This window comes from Eleutherodactylus coqui, chromosome 3, assembly GCF_035609145.1.
Source record: "Eleutherodactylus coqui strain aEleCoq1 chromosome 3, aEleCoq1.hap1, whole genome shotgun sequence".
Taxonomy (NCBI): domain Eukaryota; kingdom Metazoa; phylum Chordata; class Amphibia; order Anura; family Eleutherodactylidae; genus Eleutherodactylus; species Eleutherodactylus coqui.
In genome coordinates, this window is record NC_089839.1 from 119,915,881 (window position 1) to 119,942,496 (window position 26,616).

General features: G+C 41.6%; 2 protein-coding genes across 6 annotated transcripts in view; one reads left to right on the forward strand and one right to left on the reverse strand.

Annotated features, from left to right (window-relative positions):
- RAB4A (RAB4A, member RAS oncogene family) overlaps nt 1–9,906 on the forward strand; it is a 134,621-nt gene extending 124,715 nt beyond the window's left edge. Inside the window, exons 7-8 of the mRNA XM_066596018.1 lie at nt 7,008–7,145; nt 9,748–9,906. Coding sequence (XP_066452115.1) covers nt 7,008–7,123 — 116 coding nt within the window. The 3' untranslated portion in view covers nt 7,124–7,145; nt 9,748–9,906. The remainder of the gene's footprint in view (nt 1–7,007; nt 7,146–9,747) is intronic.
- A 3,479-nt stretch (nt 9,907–13,385) lies between these two features.
- The window catches only part of CCSAP (centriole, cilia and spindle associated protein), a 97,418-nt gene continuing 84,187 nt past the window's right edge, over nt 13,386–26,616 (reverse strand). For all 5 annotated transcript variants that reach the window (XM_066596021.1, XM_066596019.1, XM_066596020.1 and 2 more), the window contains 2 exons: nt 22,187–22,407; nt 13,386–20,827 (listed from right to left, as the gene is read on the reverse strand). In XM_066596021.1, coding sequence (XP_066452118.1) covers nt 20,648–20,827; nt 22,187–22,407 — 401 coding nt within the window. In that variant the 3' untranslated portion in view covers nt 13,386–20,647. The remainder of the gene's footprint in view (nt 20,828–22,186; nt 22,408–26,616) is intronic.

Below are 26,616 nucleotides of genomic sequence, written 5' to 3' on the forward strand. Positions count from 1 at the left end.
CATGGGCAATTTTTCTGAAGTGCATTTGTACTGTTGGTACACCAATTTTTTGGGGCCCTCGCCTACATTGTAATCCTAGTAATTTTTAGCCCACCTGCATTAAAGCTGATGTTAGCTCAGCTGTGCTGGGCACTGCAATGGGATATATTTATGTACCGCCGGTGGGTTCCAGGGAGCCACCCATGCTGTCGGTCAACACGGAGTTGTAACTGCATGTGTCCACTTCTAAAGAACCCCAGTCTGACTGGGGCATGCAGTGTGGGCCGAAGACCACCTGCATTAAACCTGACGTTACCTCTGCTGTGATGGGCACTGCAATGGGATTTATTTATGTACCGCCGGTGGGTTCCAGGGAGCCACCCATGCTGTCTGTCCACACGGAGTTGTAACTGCATGTGTCCACTTCTAAAGAACCCCAGTCTGACTGGGGCATGCAGTGTGGGCCGAAGACCACCTGCATTAAACCTGACGTTACCTCAGCTGTGATGGGCACTGCAATGGGATTTATTTATGTACCGCCGGTGGGTTCCAGGGAGCCACCCATGCTGTGGGTCCACAGGGACTTCACATTATGGATTTGTACCTGCCAGTGTCTATGTATTAAAAACCCCGGTCAGACTGGGGCATGCACTGTGGGCCTAAGACCACCTGCATTAAACCTGACGTTACCTCAGCTGTGCTGGGCACTGCAATGGGATATATTTATGTACCGCCGGTGGCTTCCTGGGACCCACCCATGCTGTCGGTCCACACGGAGTTGTAACTGCATGTGTCCACTTCTAAAGAACCCCAGTCTGACTGGGGCATGCAGTGTGGGCCGAAGCTCACCTGCATTAAACCTGACGTTACCTCAGCTGTGATGGGCAATGCAATGGGATTTATTTATGTACAGCCGGTGGGTTCCAGGGAGCCACCCATGCTGTGGGTGCACACGGAATTCCCATTGCGGAGTTGTACCTGCCTGTGACTATTTATAAAAAAAAACGGTCTGACTGGGGCATGCAGACACCTTGACAGAATGAATAGTGTGTGGCACATGGGTTCCCCATTGCTATGCCCACGTGTGCAGCTCCTGATGGAGGTGGCACAGGATTGGATTTCTCATTGCTTCTGTACAGCATTATGGACTATCGCCCCACCCCTTTTAAAGAGGGTCGCTGCCTGGCCGTGCCAACCCTCTGCAGTGTGTGCCTGCGGTTCCTCCTCATGGCAGACGCGCTTATAAATAGACATGAGGGTGGTGTGGCATGAGGGCAGCTGAAGGCTGCGCAGGGACACTTTGGTGTGCGCTGTGGACACTGGATCGTGCGGGGGGGGGGGGGGGTTGGGCAGCATGTAACCCAGGAGAAGTGGCAGCGGAGTGTCATGCAGGCAGTGATTGTGCTTTGTTGGAGGTAGTGTGGTGCTTAGTTAAGGTATGCATGGCTAATGAGGGGTTTTCAGAAGTAAAAATTGTTGGGGGGGGCACTCTTGCCGCTATTTTGGCTTAATAGTGGGACCTGGGAACTTGAGATGCAGCCACACAGGTAGCCCCTCGCCTGTCCTATCCGTTGCTGTGTCGTTCCCATCACTTTCTTGAATTGCCCAGATTTTCACAAATGGAAACCTTAGTGAGCATCGGTGATATACAAAAATGCTCGAGTCGCCTATTGACTTCAATGGGGTTCGTTACTCGAAACGAACCCTCGAGCATCGCGAAAATTTCGTCTCGAGTAACGAGCACCTGAGCATTTTGGTGCTCGCTCATCTCTACTTATTATCATAATTGTCCACTGATAGTTCCTCCATACAAACAAGTAGGACATCTGCTGCCAGTCTATCAACTTAGGCGTATGTATAGTACACAACTGTATAGGACTGACAGAACGAGCAACTGTTAAACAGTGGCATAAGTGGCTCTTTTCATTAAGCCTTGTTAGACTAAGCTCATGCTTATTTATTTATCGATTTGATGTTTTAGGTTCCCTGATTATTGATTGTATCGAGTCACTCAAGTCAGGGAGGATCCTGTAGGCTCTGGGAGCAGCGATGTGTCAGAATCTTTTAACCATGCCTACAGTTTTTGGAGGCATGTGTATATGCTGCAGTAAGTGCATGACAGGGTAAAAGGTTTTATGCGATTCGGCTTGAGCTCTTTCTTAAGCTGCTAGCAGTGTGCACAATAATAGTTTTTCTAAAAAACTTGCATACACGTTTTGTGTCTAAATAGCGGCATGAACCAACTGAGGTCGATGCTCATATCTATTCACTGGCAGACAGAGCATCCTAGCGTTTGCAAAGTAGTTTAATACACTAGAGAATAGGTTTTCGCAGCCCACTTTCTATCTGTGGCCCCAAGAAGTTTGCTGATTTTAATTTTGGCCCCTTTCTACTGCTAAGTTGCGGCAGGCCTGTATTACAGAGTACTAGGGAGGTTTCTAAAAAGGCCACCTCTAAATTTTAAATCAGCAACAGAGGTTTCGAACAAAACCTAAGTCCTTATATTCTGCAGTATTGTCTTAGTAACTGAGGAATCCACCTCTTAAGCAAAAGGTTTTAAGCAAAACGTCGGAGAAGAAGTTAAATTTTTTCTTAAAATCCTTAGAAGAAATGATGAGGGTCCAGGCAACTCTTTCGGGCATGCGGGATTATTAGATTCCTCTAGTGAGGGTGACCTTTTATTCTGGATGATACTTCCTCTAATAAAGATATGTGGGGAAAATCAACTTTTCCAGCAGAAGATACGGACCATTTGCTTAAAGCGACATGCACTTTCATATGACTTTTCAGAATAGGTTGCCATATGTTAGCTCATGAAGAATAAACCTATTTTTGATGTTGTATGACTTGTATATCGCATTTTTACCACTTTTTTCCTTTGTAGGCTGTATCTGTAATTTTCAGTTATGTCTGCGTGAGTCACTTCCTATCCCCCCCCTCCCCTCTTGTTCCCCAAAACGTCTATGGGCAGCATGAGTCATTGCCACCTCCACTTCCTGCCTCTGTGCTGTTGTCTCTGTTACTAATGGAGGATTTCACATGACAACAGGAGTGGAGACAACAAGTTAGAAAGAAGGGAGACCCCTAGTGGGCAGCACTTTAGAGAGTTTTTTTCAGAACAAAAATGTCATATGCAGTAAAATGGTTTACACTTTTGTCATCACATTGGCTATCATAGTAACAGACGTTTTCTGAAAATGCAGTGATTGTTTAACCCTATTGCTGTTTTTGTACATCTTGCACCTCTATTATCCAGGATAATTTTCATACTTTTGACGTACAAATAATACAGAAATTACTAAATAAAAAAAATATGAAGATATTTGCATGATATGAAGATAGACATCAGCCCAATATATGAACTTTGCACATGTTGAATTTTTATTTTTAGGATGTATCATGCATGTATAATTTCTGTCACACTTTTAGCCAGTGACATCAATTTTTAAGCATTTTTATCCAAAATTACACTTCAACAATGCAATATTTCGTTGATGTGTAATTTAGTATACAAATGCTTAAAAATTGATGTCACTGGCTAAAAGTGTGACCCAAACAGAAATTTGGGTGCATGATACCTCCAAAAAATGAAAGTTCAACATGTGCAGAGTTCATATATTCCACTTGGGCTGATGTCTATCGCCATATTATGTACATAACTTCATAAAATCACCAGAACTGGAAAGGCCAAAAATCAGTTTTTAAGCTGAAAATTAAAAAAATTAATAACCTACACTGATGGAAATTGTAAGTATTTCGCCCAGAGGGAATTGGTGCAATTTCATGAAACCTGGTAGATCTGTACTGAGCCACCCGGAATAAATGTCAGCAAATTGGAATGAATTAGACAAAGTTTATTATTGTTCGGTGCAGGTGTCAGTAAGAAGTGTAGCCACCATGAGTACCTAGACATTCTTGGATCCTTGCTGGCATCGAATCAATAAGTATTTGGTTATCTTGTTGGGATATGTCTTGCCATGCCTGCATGATTTGTGTGGTAAGATTGTGGTGGGTGGCCATGTGACATAATGTGTCTATTTATGGTGCCTTAGACATACTCCATTGGGGATAAATCTGGTGACCGCGCGGGCCCATCCATGCCCGTGATACCTTGCAAAATGTTTCTTGTGATGGCTGCAGTATCCTGTTGATAGATACAATTCCGGATGGTGGTCATGAAGGGTACGACAACAGGCTGTATCACTCTGTCCATATACTGGCGGCCAGTCATTGTGCCTTCTACAACAACCAACTCAGTTCTGCTGTCAAAACGGATTGCCCCCTAAACCATGAATCTAGGGGTTGTGCTGAAAGCACATCAGGGTGGGCCCTTTCTCTAAAACAAAGATTGATATGTTGATGATCACTTTGCCCCAGACAGACAGGACTCATCCCTACACACAAATGTTCTCCATTCATTTGTCCAGTTGAATCGCGCAGTACATCAGGTTAGTAGTTTCTAGCAGTGAAATCGAGTTAACAGAAGGCACTGCATGGGGGTCCGAGAATGCAATCCAGCTTCAAGCAGTCGGTTTACAATTGTTCATGGGGTGACTCCAACCGCTCCTCGGATCTGTACTACAGTCACCCGTATATCATCAACTGTCATCCACACAGTTTGACGGTCTTCATGTGGCGTTGTTCTTCTGTGTGGACCTGTGCCAGGTGTGCGAGTACTGGAGCCTTCCTGTGTCCACTGAGTAATCACTTTACTATATGATTCTCCATTTCAAACATGACAATCCGACCTGTCTTAAAGTCAGACATAGCTAAGATACTAGGAAGCAGCGGAGGTAATTGCTGAACCACTCGCCATAATCTTTGAAAATTCCTGGAGAACAGGAGAAGTCCCAGAAGATTGGAAAAGGGCAAATGTTCTCCCGATCTTCAAAAAACGGAAGAAGGTGGATCCAGGAAACTACAGGCCTGTGAGCCTAACTTCTAAAGCGGGAAAGATCTTTGAACAAATTATTAAACAGCATGTATGCAAGTACTTGAATGAAAAGGGAGTAATTAACCAGAGCCAGCATAGGTTTGTAACAAACAAGTCATGCCAGACTAATCTAATTTACTTCTATAACAGTATCACGGACTGGGTTGTTCAGGGAAATGTGGTGGATATAGTTTATCTTGACATTAGTATCTCATACTATACTTATTGAAAAGTACCAATCACCAAATATGGGATTGACAAGGCAACTGTTAGATGGATTCACCGCTGGCTGAGTGATCGTACTCAAACAGTAATCATAAATGACTGCACATCCAAGTGGAAGAATGTATCAAGTGGGGTACCACAAGGCTCTGTCCTAGGCCCAGTGTTGTTCAACATTTTTATAAATGATCTGGAGGAGGGAATTGATGGGAAACTGATCAAATTTGCCGACGACACAAAGCTAGGAGGGATAGCTAACACTAGGGAAGAGTATTCAAAAAGATCTAGAAAAGCTTGCACAGTGAGCAGCCACTAACAGAATGGTAATTAACAAGGAGAAATGCAAAGTCCTACATCTGAGCAAGAAAGATGAGGGAAGCACATGCAGAATGGGATGAATTGGGCTAAGCTACAGCACATTTGAAAAAGACTTGGGTATGCTAAGAGATCATAGACTGAACATGAGTCAGTAATGTGATGCAGCAGGCAAAAAGGCAAACACAATTCTGGAATGTAATAAGAGAAGCACAGAGTCTAGATCACGTGAGTTAATTATCCCCCTCTACGCTTCGTTAGTCAGACCTCATCTGTAATACTGTGTCCAATTCTGGGCACCCCACTTAAAAAAAGACAGAGACAAACTGGAGCAAGTTCAGAGAAGTGTTACCAAGATGATGAGCGGTCTGCAAATCCTGTCATATGAAGAACGGTTAAAGGATCTGGGAATGTTTAGCTTGCAAAAAAGAAGGCTGAGAGGAGATTTAATAGCTGTCTACAAATATCTGAAGGGCTGTCACAGAGCAGAGGGATTAGCCCTATTCTCATTTGCACAAGGAAAGACTAGAAGCAATGAGATGAAACTGAAAGGGAGGATACACAAATTAGATATTAGAAAAAAACTTTCTGACAGTGAGGGTGATCAATGAGTGGAACACGTTACCATGGGAGGTGGTGAGTTCTCCTCCAATGGAAGTGTTCAAACAAAGGGTGGACAAATATCTGTCTAGGATGATTTAGTAAATCCTGCACTGAGCTGGGGGTATGTATGGAAGGGGAATTCACTGAAAAATAGAGAGACTATTACTCACATTCGTATCTCCCACAATGGTGTCTATATTACTTTCTTTATACCACAGAGCAAGAGAAAAAAAAAAAAAAGAAGAGAAAAAATGTTTCTCTCTAGAATGATGACTTGTTAATTCTTGCCTATATTACAGTAACTAATTGTTTCGGCAATATAGTGTTTTTCCCCACCACTATTGGCACATTCTTTTATAGTCTGCATGAAATAAAGTCCAGAGTGGATATGACTGTAGTCTAACTGCAACCTTCTTCTTGGTATGTCAGGGTATCTCATAGTACTCCTTCCTGACCACCCTACTAGGTATCTGCAGTATCAGTGCTTCCTTTGATGTCTTATTTTTTATTTTATTTAAGCTATCTGGTATAATAGAGATTGCTCATTTGATAGAGCAATTTAACCAAAATACTGTTCTACTGCTATCTCAATGTAAATCTCTAGACTGCAATAAGGTGCACTCAAGAGATCTATAGCTCTAGCAGACTACAGGGGGGACCGAAATATCTATATATATCAGTGAATTCCCCTTCCATACATCAGACCAATTATGTGAAGTCTGGGTGAATATCCATAAACCCAATTCAAATAAACATATGGTCTTGCTCTTTGTGTTTAGTATTTGTTCGTCATATTGAGTCAAAAAAGGTTAAGTTTTATTTTTTTCCGGTGATTTACTTGGGTATATTTAAAGAAATTTTCATTGCCTCTGTGATTTATTTTATTCTGCTATGTCCCATTCATTTATTTTATGTTTATTTTTTCAGAATGTAATTTCTAATGTTTTCTTATAAGGTGAACTTGATCCAGAAAGGATGGGGTCAGGTATTCAATATGGGGACGCTGCTTTACGACAACTGAGATCACCACGCCGTGCACAGGCCCAAAGTGCTCAGGAGTGTGGCTGTTAGAATCTGTTCTTAAAGACTCAAGGTAAAATAAACCAAGGGGTTAAATAGGTTTTTTTGTTGTTGTTGTTCTCACAAACCATAATTTGGCATCACAGAGATCAGCATTAAAGGCTGCTTAACCCCTTAGTGACTGAACTTTTTTGCTTTTTTCCATTTTAGTTTTTTCTTTAGTTATCCATAGACGTCGCTGTATTAGGGCTTGTTTTTTGCAGGACGAGTTGTATGTTTCAATGGTACTATTAGTGTACCATATAATGTACTGAAAAACATTTTAAAAATTTTAAGTGGAGAAAAAAGGAAAAAAACTACATTCTGCCATCTTTCGGTGCATTGTGTTTCTACAGCGCACAAACTGCAACAAAAATGACATGATAACTTTATTCTATGGGTCTTTACGATTACTACGCTATCAAACTTATATAGTTTCTTTTTTGCTGTACTACTTGTTTTTTTTTTAAGATATTTAATTTTTTAAAATTTTTTGACCCCATTTTCTGCGGGTAATAACTTTTTAAAATTTTTCTGTCGACATAGTTGTGCGAGGGCTCATTTTTTGCGGTACGCCAGGCCGTTTCCATTGCTACCATTTTTGAATACAGACGACTTTTTGATCTCTTTTTATTACATTTTTTCTTTATAATAATGTGGTACTTTGATAGATCGGACTTTTACTGATGCAGCGATACCAAATACTTATTTTTGCTTTATTTTTTAGATTCTTTTATTGCAAATATGGCAAGGGTTTTTTTTTTTCTTTAAATAATTAGTAAAACTTTATTGTTTTTATTTTTACACTTTCTTTTAGTCTCCAGGGAGGCCCACAACTAGCGATGCTTTGATCGCTTCTGCAGTATTATGTAATGCCATAGCATTACATCATACTGCATTCTGACAGGCAGCCTGCCAAGCCACCCCACGGGGACGGCTTAATAGGCATACCGCCAAGACAGCCCTGGGACCTTTCAGAAGGCCCCCTGTTGCCATGACAAACGCATGGCTTCCCCCGATCTCACCACGGGGGGGGGGGGGCGCACACGGGTCCCACGAACATTGGTCATGGCAGAGAGAGAGAGAGAAAAAAAAAACACACGTTTTATGAAAAGCTCGACTCGAATAACGCGGACCCGAGCAGTTGGGTGCTCGCTCATCTCTGGTTAATAGCCGTGATCGGCCGCACAGCCGATTGCAGCTACTACCCGCAGGTTACAGCTGTAAGAAACAGCTGACACCAGCGCTGTATGGAGGGAGATAGCAGCGCTATCTTCCTCCATACATGTCCTGCGATGGCAGGACGTAAAAACACTATTGGTCCGTCACTAAGGGGTTAAATAGTTTTAAATGTAATTATGAAATACAACATTTGCCTTTCCAAGAGGAACAATCATATGTTTGTGACTTAGGGCTCCTGTCCATGGGCGACAGTGCATTGCATTACTCGTGGCAGTAAACAGTCCGCGGGTAACGCAGTGCACGCTTTCCATAGCGTTGCTATGGAAAGTGCAGCCCCCTGTCCATGAGCAAAGAATCATAGCAATTCTCTGATCGTGGGACTCAGATTGCGGCATGCTGCGATTGTCTGCACGGACAAGAGTGATATTGCTGCTGCGATATCGCTGCTATGTACACATGGTTTAGTAATGTCAGTGATGCTACATTTTTCTCAAGAAAAAAAGCATCACTTCACTGCTATCTGCAATTTTTTTCACGCAAGAAAAAGCTTGCGATTTTGTAGCATGGAGGTTAATAGGGCTTTTTAATGTTAACATTGCATCGCATTGCATTGCATGAACATCACAAGTTCCTGCTATGCGACACGATGAACAAGGAGGCTCCATAGGGAAACATGGGCTACAAAACATAGCAAATCGCAGCTGTTTAGAGCATGCCGCAATTTTATAGTCTCGCAATGTAGCAGGCTACAAAACATCACTTGTGTGAAAGAACCCATAGGAAAGTATGGGCTCTACAAACATGCGATTTCTGTCTAGAAGTCTGGAGTTTACAAGATGAAATATCGCTGCTTGCAGTTCTATATTGTCTTATTCTCTAGCAGAAATCAGCAACAGAGGTTTCGAACGAAACCTAAGTTCTTATATTCCGCAGTATTGTTTTAGTAACTTTGGAATCCACCTCTTTAGCAAAACGTCAGAGAATAAGTAAAAATTTCTCTTAAAATCCTTCGAGTACACGCAAGCGCGTCTAATCGGGCGATTAGACGCTGAAGTTAGACGGAGCCAAGGAGACGGGGATGCCAGTGCAGGGAAGGTAAGTGAATAACTTCTGTATGGCTCATATTTAATGCACGATGTATATTACATTAATATGGCCATACAGAAGTGCTTAACCCCACTTGCTTTCGCGAGACAACCCCTTTAAGGACATTATGTGTCAAGTGAAATAATTATTGTTTATTAGGTTGATGTATAAGGTGTTAGAAGCTGATTCAAAGGTTGGGAAAGATGAGAGGGAGGGGAGGGGGTAAGTGGGGAGGTGAGAATGAGAAAACTCAATAAACAATTATTGAATTAATAAATACAGAATTGATACCTTGCTTTAATCTTTTGTATGTTAGAAAGTATACCTTGATACACTTCGTTGCTCTTATGTTTTTGTCTTGTTTTTAGGTGTATATATGAATCTAGGACTTAAAAAGATTTTTTCAGTACTCCTGTCTACTTGTTCTGCCTAGCGAGTAAGGTCTTCTTGAGCAACAGCTGAAGACTAGCAAAGTGGTGTGGTAAACAATGTATTGCCGACTGCAAAAAATAAAAAATTAGAAATCATTTACTGATCACTATGTACTGTATCTATACATTCATGTTTTGCATCTGTCTGTATATAACTTGTAATATTTAACCAACTTTACCTTTTAGATGTTCATTTTACAAATGGCATGTAAGATACTTCTGCTTTTCTTTGCTGGCATGAGAACATTTTATATTCGATTTTGTTTGTTTTTTTGCTGCGTTAGATAGCAAATCCCAAATCCTCTTCCATCTACTGGCTATGCTTCCATAATCATCCGAAGTGCCCCATCCCCCCACCTTGACAACTGTAGTAATCTTTATAAATTATTTGTTGCCAAGTGATGCACAAAGGATAATCAGATAAAACGATTTCCAACTGTCTCGGCCTCTTTTACTTCCTGTCCACTTCAATATAAATCTATCCATTTCAACCTAACTATTTTATGCTATATATTCACTGAGACAGAAGGGTTAACTGTACAACTTACAGGATTCACTGAGAAAACCCACGACGACTTTAATGAAAAATTAAGAATTAACTTTTAATAAGGATATTTAAAAAAGTGGAACTCACTATTACAAACACGAACACTTAAAGGGGTTGTCCCGCGCCGAAACGGGTTTTTGTTTTTTTTAAACCCCCCCCCCCCCCGTTCGGCGCGAGACAACCCCGATGCAGGGGTTAAAAAAACCACCCGCACAGCGCTTACCTGAATCCCGGCGGTCCGGCGTCTTCATACTCACCTGCTGAAGATGGCCTCCGGGATCCTCTGTCTCCATGGACCGCAGGGCTTCTGTGCGGTCCATTGCCGATTCCAGCCTCCTGATTGGCTGGAATCGGCACGTGACGGGGCGGAGCTACACGGAGCTACACGGAGCCCCATTCAGAAAAGAAGAAGACCCGGACTGCGCAAGCGCGGCTAATTTGGCCATCGGAGGGCGAAAATTAGTCGGCACCATGGAGACGAGGACGCCAGCAACGGAGCAGGTAAGTATAAAACTTTTTATAACTTCTGTATGGCTCATAATTAATGCACAATGTACATTACAAAGTGCATTATTATGGCCATGCAGAAGTGTATAGACCCACTTGCTGCCTCGGGACAACCCCTTTAATACACAGAGTGTAGAGAATTGCCCAGGTTATGTCCGTGGGTTTCAGCGTCAAATACTGACCACTAAAGCAATTAATCAATTAAATACAGGTACTGGGTTATCATAGAGTAACAGGGAAGTTGATAAGAAAGTTTCTCTTGATAATTCCGTTACTTCCAGATAGGTGTTTCGCTAAATGTGACTTATTCTAGTCTATTATGCTTTCATTGCTCCAGGGTTTATCAGTGTTCTGCTTGGTTGCTATTATAGCTGGAAGGAGAGATCGTACCCTTGAACCTCAGGAGACTCCAAATCGGATCATGAATCTTGGAGTATGGTGTTAAGAGCTTATGGTCATTAGTTATAAAAGAGAGAAACAACGGAGTTTGTGTGTCCTGTTAATTAAAATCTATAACATTCCGTTGAATAGAGAATAAGTCTGCCTACATACAGTAATTACTGTTCAATCAAGGACCACGGATGAAAGGGGCCTTATGGCTCTTATGACATTTAGTGCAAAAGTACTACAGGTACCATGTTGCTGATATCTGATTAGTCAGGTTCTAGAAAATTAAGCTCCTGAAGTAGTCAAAAAATCAACGCGTTTCCTCAATTGCAAAAAATATGCAATTGATTCATCAGGATTCTTGAGCTAGAGCTGTAAAGTCCTTTGTCAATTTTTGGCGCGGACTGATAACTCCTATTTTCACATTAGGGATACACAGTTGTAATGTGAGTTAGGAGGTTGTGTTTAGAACAGATAGGAAGACTGAATATCTGGCGATTGTGGATAGGTTACGTGTTATACACCCTTGTTAAATGTTGTGCGTGATTGAGATCTGTAGGCAGGGTAAAGGTGGAGGTGTTGCTTATTATAAGCACTTGACAGGACTGCTGCTGCGTATTTGGCAGTAGGGGCTTCTGATCATACTACTATTCAGCCAAAGTGGTAAAAGCGACTAGAGTGAGTAGTATTCGCTTAAATGTGCTGCAGCCTTGAACTGTCAAATAACCTATGGTTAGGTCTATTTGAATACATAGACTTTTGCCCTAAATGATAAGTGCATTGACCAAGATAATGGCCTCAGCACTCAGGGTCCGATATAGTTTGCCCCAGAAAGCTACCAGATTACAGCACCCAAATGCCTGCTGAGATCTATAATAGTAGGTAATCCCTTCCACAACACACATAACTGTCGGGATGAACGTCCCACAACCATCTGACAGACTCTGATCCTGACAGTTATGTGTATTGTGGAAGTGATTACCTACTATTATAGATCTCAGCAGGCATTTGGGTGCTGTAATCTGGTAGCTTTCTGGGGCAAACTATATAAGCTCCTTCAGGAGCTTAATTTTCTAGAACCTGACTAATCAAGTATCAGCAACATGGTACCTGTAGTACTTTTGCACTAAATGTCATAAGAGCCATAAGGCCCCTTTCATCTGTGGTCCTTGATTTAACAGTAATTACTGTATGTAGACAGACTTATTCTCTATTCAACGGAATGTTATAGATTTTAATTAACAGGACACACAAACTCCGTTGTTTCTCTCTTTTATAACTAATGACCACAAGCTCTTAACACCATACTCCAAGATTCACGATCCGATTTGGAGTCTCCTGAGGTTCAAGGGTACGATCTCTCCTTCCAGCTATAATAGCAACCAAGCAGAACATTGATAAACCCTGGAGCAATGAAAGCATAATAGACTAGAATAAGGCCGCCTGCAGACGAGCGGGTCGGATCCGGCGGCGAGAATTCTCGCCGCGGGACCCAACCCGAGCGCCTGCAGGGACGAGCGCGTACTCACCCGCGCCCGGCGGCCCCGGCTCTTTCATGTGCCGGCCAGCGCATGCGCAGACCGGAGCTGCCGGCTGTGTGAGTGACGTTTCTGTGCGAGGCTCTGCGAGCCCCGCACAAAAATAGGAGATGCCGCGGTTTGTTTGCCACGCGAGATTTCGCGTGGCCAAACCGCGGCCGTCTGCATAGGATTGCATTTGTTAACGCAGTCCTATGCAGGCTTTGAGCGGCGGAAATCCCGCCGCAGGATTTCCGCCAGTGTGCAGGCGGCCTAAGTCACATTTAGCGAAACACCTATCTGGAAGTAACGGAATTATCAAGAGAAACTTTCTTATCAACTTCCCTGTTACTCTATGATAACCCAGTACCTGTATTTAATTAATTGCTTTAGTGGTCAGTATTTGACGCTGAAACCCACGGACATAACCTGGGCAATTCTCGACACTCTATGTGTATTAAGTGTTCGTGTTTGTAATAGTGAGTTCCACTTTTTTAAATATCCTTATTAAAAGTTAATTTTTAATTTTTCATCAAACAAGTTGTGGGTTTTCTCAGTGAATCCTAACAATTTTATGCAGTGAATCATAGTTTCTGTAAATGCTGGAGTCAACACAATTTATGGCAAAGGATCTTATTTTATTTACTTCACAATACTAATACTAGGATTTACCCTCACATTTCAGGTTTATAAAGCGCTAAGCCCATGTACACATGACGACAACAACTTGGGTTATACACAAAATCTGCAGGATATTGAAATATGAAAGATATCTGCTTTGCGTGTACTGTTGCGTTACGTATTCCAGGCCATTTGTGATTTTGTTATCTAGAATACTAACATGATTTTATTTGTGCTAAATGTATGGAAAATAAATTTGTTTGCTGTACTCTTATGGTGACCTACTTATAACTGTTAATACTTGTCAATGCTAGAGATAAATCTTGATTACTATGAAGGACACGTTTGTTTTCAAGAGCAAGTATGAATAAACATCCATAGTCCCTGTAAATGTTTGAAACAATTCACAGAACACTGTTTTATCAACCATCTGGTAGCTTATTAGATGTATCGGCAGTTCAGCTTTTATGGTGACACCATAGATATCAACTTTATAGCAGGGCCCAGCATTTTACAAATAGTGACACAACGTCTTAGCTTTCTGGCCATTTGCAACCAGCTTGCAGTTGTCACGGCTGTAGTGAAGGAAGACTAAACACAGGTTTTCTAGCATATCCGCTAGTAGACCTGCTGCCCCCAAGGATACAGATGGTCATGCAGCCCTGAAACAGCTAGGGAGAGAGCACAAGCTGCTCCCCTTCTGCTATGTTCCCTCAATGTTTCTTCCCCAGGTAAGGTACAGAAGCCATGCTGCCAGTGGCTCCTGTTATGGGGAGGGGAGAACTTGGTTGCTGTTAGTGTGGTGGGGGAGGGAGGCGGGTGCCGAGCTGCTGTGCTATTGTGAGGATGGTGAGGGAGGGACACCTGATGTCTACTGTTAGACTAGTGGGGGAGAGGCGCCTGGCCTCTACAACTGTCAAAATGGTGGGAGAGGGTGGCTTGGCTGCTGCTACTGTTGGAATGGTGACGGAAGGGCACCTTACTGACTTTAGGCTGCTATTACACAAGCACCGTTAAATAGGTTTTCCACAACTTAAAATTGCTTCACAACCATTCTGTTCTTCCTGGTTGCTGCTGATCAGGATATGTGACTGCTGCAGCCAATCACTGGCCATAGCTAGTGATTGTCTGCAGCAGTCACATGTACTAGTCAGCAGCAACAATGAAGGACAGAGTAGTGTTAAGAGATATTTTAAGTCATGACAAAACCCCCTTAATGACGAGCCTATTTTGTACCTTAAGGACTAAGTAGATTTTGATTGTCATATTTATTTATTTTTTTTTGGGGGGGGGGGGGGGGGGGTGAAACATTTTTTAATGGCACCACTGTGGGGTACTTATAATGTATTGTATAACATTAAACTTTTTTGAGAGGGAATGGAAAAACGGACAGAAATAAATAACCTAATATGTTAGGCTGAAAAAAGACATAGGTCCATCAAGTTCAGCCTATTACCATTCATATTGGTCCAGAGGAAGCAAAAACAAAAAACCAATGGAGGAGAAGCCAATTTCTAAGACTCCAAGTCTAGCAGTTGGAATAATCCTCGGATCACCAACCCTTCTGAAGTAATCTGTGCCTATTACCTGTATTATTGTAACACTCAAAGTCATCCAGGCCCCTCTTATCCTATCTCTTTTGAGCTCTCCATCACCACGTCCTCAGGCAGAGAGTTCCATAGTCTCAATGCTCTTACAGTAAAGAACCCCCTTCTATGTCGATGTAGAAACCTTCTTTCCTCTAGACGCAGAGGGCGCCCCCTTGTTATAGTCAGTCTTGGGTATAAATAGATGATGGGAGAGATCTCTGCATTGCCCCCCGATATATCTATACGTATTTATTAGGTCAGCCCTCAGATGATTTTTTCTAAACTAATCCCAATTTTGATAACTTCACTGGGTAGTGTAGTCGCCCATTCCTTTTATCACTTTAGTTGCCACCTTTGAACTCAAGCTCTGATATGTCCTCCTTGAGTACCGGTGCCCCAAACTGTCCACAATATTCTATGTGTGGTCTGACCAGTGACTTGAAAAGAGGAAGAACAATGTTCTTGTCATGCACTCCTAGATCTCTTTCGATGCAGCCTACGATCCTAATTGCCTTGGCAGCAGCTACCTGACACTGATTGCTCCAGTAAAGCTTACAGTTAAGGATATTCTTGCATGGGCGATTGTGATATCGCCAGAAGAAAATCATGGCAAAATCGCTTCTTTGTTTATGTGAATTATGGGTGTCCGTGCTGATTTTTCTTGCAAAAACATCTACTGCTTGCGAGAAAGGCAAAAGGGCTTTCTGATGTTCAATATGCATCGCACGAAAATCAAGTAGGCTCCAGAGGGAAACATGGGCGATTTAAAAAAAAAATAAATAAATAAGAGAGAGTAAAACACAAAGACAGGACATGCCGAGATTTTTTTTGTCATGCAAAATGGCATGAGTGAAAACATCACAGATGTGAAGGAAACCATCAAGAGCAAGGGTTTCATAATCCTGCGTTTTCAAGCGCTCTCGTTTCGCGTGATTTTATCGCCCCTGTGAAAACGGCTACTTGAGGTAGGTCACCTCAAGTGGCATTACTACCACTTGATGGGGAGATTATATACAAGCTTGGAAAATAAAGCTACAGTAGATCCCTGGAAAATTGAGGCGACAAAGATCTGTGTGTCAAATTACACAAAGACAAGCTCCTCTTACTGTTCAGCCGCTATTCGGACGCTTCTGTCCTGTTCTGGTCACTGCACGGGCTGCCCGTTAAACACAGAATTCAATTTAAACTCAATACCTTCATACACAAATCCCTCCACAGCGCAGCGCCACCCTAGATTGCCTCCCTCATCTCAATCCATCACCCAGCCCGGGCTCTCCGCTCTGCTAACGAAACTAAACTGCGTGCCCCTCTAATTCGAACTTCTCATTCCCGCCTCCAAGACCTCTCCAGAGCAGCACTAGTCCTCTGGAACGCACTACCAAACGCTACCTGGGCAATCCAGGACTCCCAAAACTTCAGGCATGCTCTAAAAACGCACCTCCTCAGGGAGGCATACCGCATTTCCTAAACAAACCCTCTGTACACTGCCTGATAACATGCTCCCTGACCTACTGACTGCAATCCTTGCCAGCCACCGTCAACTGCCCCTGCAATCATACCGATCCTGCCGTCATACAGCTAAATGCCTGAGCATCCCTTGGTCTCCACCTCGCCATACCGTGCACATCTCCAGCCCCTTTACCTTCTGTATCACCCCATTACTTGTAGTATGTAAGCTCGTTGGAGCAGGACCCTCACCACTATTGTTTCCATCAACTGATTACTATGTAACCGTGGTTCTGTAATTTTTGTCTTTCTGTATTCCCACTGTCTTTGTAAGCGCTGCGGCATATGTTGGCGCTATACAAATAAAGATTATTATTATCGGAAAAAAATATCATGATGGTCTATGCCAGATGAAGGAAAAAGGAAAGTGAGCAACTCCAGTTAAAGGAGATGGCACCTGTGATTGCTGGATATGACAGTACTGTAATCATGTATATGGTCTGCAAAGTGTCTGTGTAATATGCAGCTATATTGTCACACTGTGTGTGTGTGTGGGGGGGGGGGGGGATATTAGTCTTTGTATAGTGTTTTTTTTCAGCAACACTATGCTGGTATTATGTTGTCATGGTCTAGGGGTATTATTTGGCCCTCATATAGAGTTATTAGTAATATTGATCTTTGCAGTGGTCTTTATTCAGTGACAGTATGTTGGTATTAATCACTCTGTGGTGGTAATATGAAATCATGGTGTGGCAGGATTACTTGGCCCTTGTATAGTGGTATTATTGGTAATGATGGTCTTGGCATAGTGGGCTTTGTTGAGTGACAGTATGGAGGTGAGCATACTGGCCATGTTGATTACTGAGATACTGTGTGTGGTCTATTTTTTCTCACTTTTCCAAAACAATTTTTTTAAATAAACAATTAACATTTGTTCCGTTATTTATTTAGACCCACTGGGGACATCACAATGTGATCTTTGGAATACTTAGTATAGCAAAGAATTACTCCAGGTTTGTCTGAAACTTTAAAGCAATCTATTAGGGTGTGCTGAATGCACTGCCTGGTAGGCATACAGCTGTGGCATGTCTGGGGGGGTCTTTCTTAAAGCCCATTTACACACACACAGATATCTTTCAAAAGATTTTTTAAAAATCAGCAATCGTTTTGCATAAAGTACTAATAAGCACTAATTGCTATTAGTACTTTATTAGCTTAATTTGCATGTAAATGACCTGGGAGAAGTTACTGAACTCAGCAGGAGGTCTGAGCTCTGTAATTAGCTCCATTATTCATCCATGGGCTCTCGGAGAATTCAGCACCATGGACAGCAGACACAGGGTTAGGTCCTGCTCATCAGCTGTTCTGCTGGTGGGGCTAAGAACTGAGAACAGCTGTAACAATGTTATCAGCTGTAATCGGCTCTCTGCAGGCAGAACACAGCATCTTGCTTATCAGGTGTTCTGCTGAACAACGGTCTTCAAGCAGAACTGAAAACAGTCGTTCGTCCGAACAGTGAAAGATGGGCACATTGAGACACAGCTATTATCGCTCAAAAGACGGCTTTTGAGCAAATTTTAAGCAATAATTGTTGTGCCTAAATGCGCCTTTAGGCCTCTGGCTGCTGCCGCAGTTATCCTTTGGCGTCCTGCAATTGCATTGGTGGGGGGCTGATGGGTCAGATAGAGCTGCCTCTGTCTAATCACCTAGGTATTATAGTTGCTATTGACCATGGCATTTAAGGAATCAGAGTCTTTCTGATCCTGGCCATTACAGCAAGATTTTGGCTGTCAGTTAATACAATGATCATGCGGGAGCAGAACACATGACATAAATGTCTGTAATAGAAGGTAAACACAAGCCATTCTATGATGTGCATTTACATTATGGAGGCTCAACTGGTTAGAAATCATGGTCAGTCCTAACATGTTCTGTGCTTCATAGTAAATTTACTGTGGTGAGCTATGTACGCCACAAGGCTTTTCCCCTTTCACTACCTTCTCAGCTGCAGTTTGCGCCCCCCCCTTTTTAATTTTTTTTCCAGGGCTACTTTTACTTCCCAGTTGGCTCTAGCTTACAGGTTTTTGCATGCTGCCTTGTGCTTCTTGAAGCACCATATTTTCCACTACAAGCAATTCTAGGAAGAATACCTGCTAATGAAACAGACACAACAGAAGTGCAGCTCTTTGAGAGCCCTATTTCGACTTTGTACCAAACAGACACAACTGTGGGTAAGCCTTAAGTACAAAGATGGGCATAAAGCGGGTTTCCTGGACTAATATTTTTGATGACCTATCTTCAGGCTAAGACATCAATATCAAATTGGTATTGGTCCACCGCTCAGGACCCCTGCTGAGTTGAATGAACAGACCATAGCAGTAGGATGTGCAACGCAGCCTCTTCTCAGGCCTGTGATGTGACATCTATCGGTTATGAGGCATAAGTGCAGCTAGTCCCATTCAAGTAAAATGAACGGAGGACCCGTACGGTGCTGTGCCTAACATGCAGTGAAGTGAGCCCAGTTTTAAATGCATAAATATTTTATACAAAAATACAGTTATCTAAGAATATGATTCATAATGGCTAAAAAACCTTATGTAAACATCTGGCTTGCTGCAAAAAAGTTGACATCGGAACATTGATAGCTATCCAACAAAAGAAAGCACATCACCATAAAACTAATCTGTTAAACCTTCTAATCCAGAATGAATAGAAATTGCCAATTGTACTGACAGACACAGAAAATATATAAATTAACTTGCAAAGAAAAACAAATTAAATACTACCGTAACACAATCTACTATTATCTGTTTTAAAGGGGTTTTCTAGGCTTTTTTTTAATTGCTGACCAGTGCTCAGGATAGGTCATCAATAGTTGATTAGCTGGGATCCTGAGCAGCTGCCCCCAGACTATCAGAAGACCGCTGTCAGCGCCAGAACACAAGAGTATGGAGTGGAAGCTGATCGCTCAGACCCTTGTGTAGTGGCTGGTAACTGCAGGCTAGGGTCCCATTAAAATCAATGAGAGCTGCGCCTGCAATTACAAGCACTGGCGACTACAAAGGGGTCAGAGCTATCTGCTTCAGTTCCTTACCTTGTGTTTTACTGGTGACAGCGGACGGATGTCTGCACAGCTAATCGGGGTCAAATTAAATAATATGTTGCAGGAGTAAACTATTGATGACATATTCTCATGGTATTCTCGGAATAGGCAATCAATAAAAAAATAGTCCAGAAAACTCCTTGAATCAGATGGATTTTTCCGCTTAGACTTCTGTACAATCACTTTATACTTACACATTAGAGATGATATATAATATATGGGTTTCACAAAATACAAAAATATAGTTGCCACTTGTAAAAGCAAACAATACTAATAAAGTAACACATTTATAAAGGGTTTGGTGCGTATTGCTTGTATCTAGTGAAGGTCTTTTTAACTGGAAACTTCTTTATAATGTAAGAGAAGGAAACACCAGACAACACACACCTCTTCCATCTTAAAGGTCAGTCCTGCTATTACACTTCAGTATGATGGTCCTCCTAGTAGGAATCACATTGAGTACATTACATATTCCATGAATCAGAACGTTGTTTTGCTATACAATCAAGTATCTTCATACATCGGCAGCAGACAGAGTTTTAGGTAGGGGCTTGTTCACATCTGCATTTGTCATTTCCGTTTGAATTCTGCCTGGCTGTTCCATTTTTGAAGCAGCCGAATGGATTTCAAGCCGAAATAAATGTTTGAAATAAATTGGTAAACAAAAATTAAAGGGTTTTGGAAAAACTAAAAAGTAGTGTTTTTCCGTTTACTTCCATTCCACTTGATTTCCGTTTCTTAAACTGAACAAATAGCGCCGCTGACTGCGGAACAGCCCGACGGAATTCAAACAGAAACGCCAAACACTGATGTGAATGAGCCTTAACGGTAAGGAATTTGTACATATTGACATAAAACATACCACTGTTTAACTATAAAGCATAAGAAAAAAAGTTGTGTATGTAAAACATGAGAAGAAAACTTCTCGCTGGAGAATGCCTGCAGCTTGCTGTAGAAAACCTTTAGAAAAAGGATGCTTCAGTTGGCTCCATATGGCTGCGACTTGGAAATAGTTTGTGCTTGTTGTCAGTAGACACTTTTTAATATTTTTAAAAAACTGAAGTGAATCTGTCTTATGGGCAGAACTGACCTGGGAGTCATTGTGGAGATAAGTGTACCATTAGCGAGCCCTGGCAGAATAGCATCTCATGTATTCAGTCATCCAGGGGTCATCTACGGGGGAAGGTTTTCTTCTTAGAACTCTTTCGGCATCTGCAGAGTGAGCTCTCTGCTTCTGCAGCAGCTGCTTCCGCTTTTCTTTCTGCCTTCTGTTCTTTGCTTTAAGTGCAGATTCATGGATCTTTAAAAAGAAAATATCATGAAGGTCTCCGAGCCAGAAGCAACAACAAAATTATGTTTATATTCCAAAAGAGACTCTCATGGGTTGGCATAATTAAATAGCCCTCATATTAAAAATGACATTTTGAATGAAAGGTACGTCCAAGTATAATATTGGCCCCTTCCACAGAGGCTAAACAATCAATTGCCACATGCTATTAGGATCGCAGGTGTTGCCATTGAAATCAACAACATTTGATGCACATCGCACAGGTGCTATGCAGTGTCTTTAAGGTCCTATTGATTTTAATAGGAAACATCGCATGGGTGCCATGCAATGTTTTTAAGATCCTATTGAAAACTATAGGCAATGTATTCCAAGGAACGTGAAAAAATAGGACATGCAGTGATTTTTTTTTAACCTCCCAGCATTGCTCATGTGTATGGCTTCATTCAAAAGAATAGAGTTTATATTCGCACAAGTTTCACGCCTGTGTGCATATAGCCTAAGGGATGAACTATGGAATATTTTTGGGCGTTTTGTATGTTTATTGTTCATTTTAAAATATACTTTCATTAAGTAGAACTTCACATTGTGTGACTTTTCAGCGCTCCAGCAAGGTTTCATGGAGAATGTAATTAACAAGCGTGTCAGAAATACTGACAAGTGGCCTTTAGTTCAAAAGGGCATTTATAGCCAAAAAGTTGCATTACTGGTTCTATAGACCAATTCTTCGACTCTTGAGAATGGGAACAGTTTGTGTGTGCTGCTGCCATTCTCTTTTTTTGATTTGACCAACCCACATGGGGCGTGCACTATTGTTTGAACCTCCATAATGACTACTTAAAAGGGTTCCCTCACAAATATAACCCCAGTCAACATGCCCCATTAAAGCATAGAAAGGGGTAACTGCCACCCAGGAACCACTCCAGAGCCAGAACAGGCAGCCATTCTGTACACGTAGTGCCCGCTCTGCCATGCCCGGGCCATCCTTGTATTACAAAGAATGCCCATTCATCTGAATGGCTGCTATATAATACTGCAGTTCCCTCCGGAGCAGCTGATGGTCTGGGGGCCACATTCTGAAAGGGGTTGTCTCACATGGGAGCACACCTATAATTACTATTCCTTCTATAAGAGCAGCATTTTCAAGCTGAAGGCAGCAATGTACTGTTATGTTTTTTTAAACAAAAAGAAAATTATAATAATTGGGGGTAACTTAGTAGAAAGTGGGAACATACTTTTCCTATTGCATTAATCATGAGCTGGGAGCCAACTGATATATTCTCTGAATCAGTGCTTACAGGCAGAAAGCTGCCCATCAGATTTGTATAATTCAGCTTTCTCTGAAGCTAGCAAGTAACAAACTGAATATTATACCTCATTTTCCTGTGCTGGAGCGCACACGTTGTGGGTCTTCTGACTACCAGTGTCTTTTTTTTTCTCCCCAGAAGCATAGAGCACAAACGCGTGTTGGATTTCTCTGGTATCTAACTTCTTAGCGTTCTGTTTGGATGAGGCGCTGTGGCTATGTTGTGGTCTTGAGGGACTTGCAGATTTTTCGTTTGACTGTGGGTTTTTTTCACCATCTTGGTTAATCTCTGTTATAATATAATACATAGCAATCAGCAAAAGAAAAAGCATTTTTAAGAGCAGCCATAATTCGGTATATAGAAACCAAGGATAAATGTAACATGTCCTATAAGTGCACATATAACTTACATTGCGTTTTTTTCTTTCTGATGCAATGTAACTGTGTATTTAACCTCTAGGTTAGTTTCCGTTTTTCCAATCCTCGTGTTTTTGTATCATTCAATTATGTTATTCGCTGTATAACAATTATTTCTTTGACTTTATTATGTGGGTCTGCAAAATTATGGCAATATTAAATTTGCTTATGTTTCACTACTTTTACATAGTTATGTTTTACAAATTTTTTAAAACTACTTTTACATAGTTATGTTTTATTTGCATAGTTATATTTTACTAATTTTTAAGTAAAAATTTTGAAGTGTTATTACATTTACCAGTAATCTGGTTTCATCAAAAGCATGATGACACCTCCAGAGAGGACCTCCGACCACTGGACAAGAAACGTGAGAAGATAAACTGGGGACACTCTGAAAAGTCGCGGAAGTGTATGAACAGCTTGAAAGCTGAGAGTCATAGTAGGTGTCGCTAGACAAATTAATTTGCAAGACATTCAAATATAAATAACTGTGAATTTACACCAAACAACTTTTGAGCGGAAACAAAACGACTAGAGATTAGTAAGTGAATTATTGCTTGTCAACCTGTTGATGATCATGTTTACATGGAACAAATCCTTTGTATCCATTCTTTCAAGCGATTTATAAACGTCGTGTAATGGCCCTGTTACACAGGATGACAGTTGGGTAAGTAACTGCACGAGCACGGATGTCTCATCTAAGGTCGTCGACGCTCGTGAAGAGCATTTACACTGACGGACTTCACTGCTGAATCGCGGGCTTCTCGCTTAGCGCTTCACCTTCTATGTGAAGCGGGGGATTGTTTACATGAACAAGAAGCCAGTGATAGTTTTATGCTAACAAAATCAGCGATGAAGACTTTTGAATAAACAGTGGGCAATTTTTTTTTTACTTTTTTTTCCTGCATTTACACTGCCTGATTATGGCTTAAATTCGTTCGTTTGAACAAATTGTGAGCAATAATCGTCCAATGAAAATGGCTCCTAAATTAATGTTTCCTTTTTTAAATCTATATATTGCCTTTTTTGTGGGTGTAAAAATTCCCAGGGGGTGCTGTCACATGTTTGAGAAAACCTAATTACTGTTAAGTGTAATCATACTTTTATCCTCTCGTCCATGACCGCACCCCTGGAGATGTATGTTAGGACTATAGCCTGTAAACAATTTTAGCTAAAATGAAAATCACATACAGGATTTAAGTGAAGCCTGTAAAAAAAAAAAAAAAAAAAATTATATAATTTTATATATATATATATATATATATATATTCTTTCCAAGTTGTGATTCTACAAATCTGGTCTCCTCTCTCCTCCAGATTTGAGATGCAAATTATTGTAGTTGTAAAGAACTACCTATCTAGATTTTTTTTTCTGATCAGTCCTTAAACATTCTTATGGACAGGGAAGGACACTTTCTATCTTGGCTCCAAACCTTCAATCATAGCATTCTCTATATATACTCACAAACTGCTTTTACTATTCATTGTGACACGTACCACTTTGACTAAACAGTCAATATCTTCAATAGAGACTGTTTTTCCCCTATCACATCTTCATCAAAGAAAGAGTAATCTGAAAACACAAGCTCTCGATCTACAGGAGTCTCACCATTGTGTATGTCATGTTGGGTAGTGGGACCCCTTCAACTACTCTTAAACTGCCTATTAGAGTGTTTATCTTCCTCTCTTACTATATGTTTCATAGACTGGGATAAAGAGTAGATTCATCATATGACAATATTTTTCATACAGGATTGGCATTATTGATTGGAATATGATGCCGACAATTTCTTTTTAGAGATTGGGTACTCAATTTTCTTGGTTTTAGTTGAAACCTAAGGCCTTCCTTAGTCTGAAAGACAATAATACATAGAAGGGAAACATCAATAAGGGAGCCCCATAAAAAGGTCTTATTCTCAGGCCCTCTTTTTAACTAATACTGGACTGGTGAAACAGGTTCATTCTTTTCTGGTCTTCCGGAACGGTCTCCTTGTTCTGAGATGACTGCAGACAATAAGCCTGTTCAACAGGTTGTAGGCTGGCTGGTGTAGGTGCACCTTAGACACCTAAAGCCACTTCTGGGACCACCCATCCACTCCTGGTTTAGCATGACATATGCTGAAAATGACTTTGTGTTCTATGGAATAATATGCTGCTATCCAAATAAGACCGCGGAAGTGTCACTACTCCAGCCAATACCAATGCCGCAAATTAGATGATGGCGTGCCACAAGTTATGCTGTGCTAGAACCAGCCTTGTCACCAGTAGCTGTCTACACCCTGTAAGCGCCATGACATGCCAACTAGAGATTACCTCCTGAAAACCCAGCCCGCTCCGCAGCTATCCAGACTTTAAAAGGGAAAGCAGCCTAAAGAGTCTCAGCCTGGCTGGAAAACTCCCAAGGAGGGGGGAAAGGAAGAGGGATCCAGTAGGACCTACATCAGGCAGCTCCCAGCAAAAGCCACCAGACAGCCAGTAAGCATGTGGTCCAATAATAACCCCCCCTCCCTTCTCAAACTCTGTCAACTGGGAAAAATCTCTTAAGATTGCATCATAGAAGTGTCTAGTGCTAATCAAGCTCTACACACACGTAGCTTTTAAGAGCTTTTTCTTTTTTTTAATTCTCTATTAAAAGCATTTTCCTTTTAAGCAAGAAACCCAAGATGGTGTTTTCTAATGCAATCCTATGGCAGCGGCCACGGGCGGAAATTCTGCGGGTGCAGGGGGCCCAATGTATGGTACCAGGAGTCATATTTATCGTATAAGGAGGTTGTCAGTTTCTCCACCCACTGAATCTCCTCTACACTGCGGATCCAATTAGCCAGAGAAGGTGGTGTAGGGGACTTCTAATGAGCCAGGATACATGAGTGGGCCACGTTGACAAAGTGTGAGAGTATGGATTTGTAGTATGCGTGTAAAGGGAGATGAGAGAGATGCATTAGGAACACTGTTGGAGACTGAAACTTGCAAATGTAAAATTTTACAGGTAATGAGGTGAACAGCTTTCCAGAAATTTAGTGCCAAGGGGGAATCCCGAAAAACATCTATGAGGGTACCCATTTCTGTAATACAGTGCCAGTATGTCAGGATGAGGAAGGATCCATGTGCAATCTGGAGGGCACCATCTACCATGCGAAAGGAGTTTAAAGCTTGCCTCCTGCTATCTGCTGGCAATTGAGGATCTGTGTTTGAACTTGAATATTATGTCCAAACAAGGGGGGTTTGCAACCCTGCCGTTGCAAGATCAGGAGAGAGTAAAATGCTGATAAAGAGTGATGGATGAGGCCAGATCCCAAACAGGTGGTTTCAAATACAGTCAGCGGTCTGCAGAAGTCTCTCGCCAGTAGGAGGGAACAAAAGAAATGTGCTGTGTGGTTCTAAAGAAGCCTAGAGAGACAGGATCTGAGGTTGACAATAGATATGTTCGAGAAAGCCAATTTAAACCTGATACAAGATGTACAGAATGGTATTTATCAGCAAAGTGCAAGGTTTGAAATGGATCGGAGGAGAGACCTATGAGGGAGTTGTGGATTTCCTAATATAGGGAAAACACAAGAGGGAGAGAGTGGTAAAGACTTCCAGGGGAACAGGCTACAGGCAAAGGGAAAACGAAAGTCCAGTTGTGGGATGTGTTTGTAATGTTGGTGGGATGGGGTAAAGCATGTTCAATGGATTTTAAGGAATCATGTCTGCACCGGTCCAGGACTCATTGAAATATTGATGCCTGATAGCAGTTGTAGCTTGAGTAAGCCTACTCCCCCCCTGAATCTTAGATAGGTAAAGAGTTAACCGTGTCAGTTTGTTAGCCCAAATAAATTTGATTAAATATGAGGAGAGGGATTTAACCTCTTAAAGATATGGCCTATTTTCGCCCAAAGGACGCAATGCTCTTTTGGGAGTTTTTCATCTCCACTTTTCAAAAGCCATGACTTTTTTATTTTTCTGTCAACATGGCTGTAAGAGGACTTGATTTTTTTTTTGTGTGGCGAACTATAGTTTTTATAGGTACCATTTTTATGTCCATATAATGTATTGTAAAAAAAACATTTTTTTTAGGTCAGGGAGAGAAAACATCAATACTG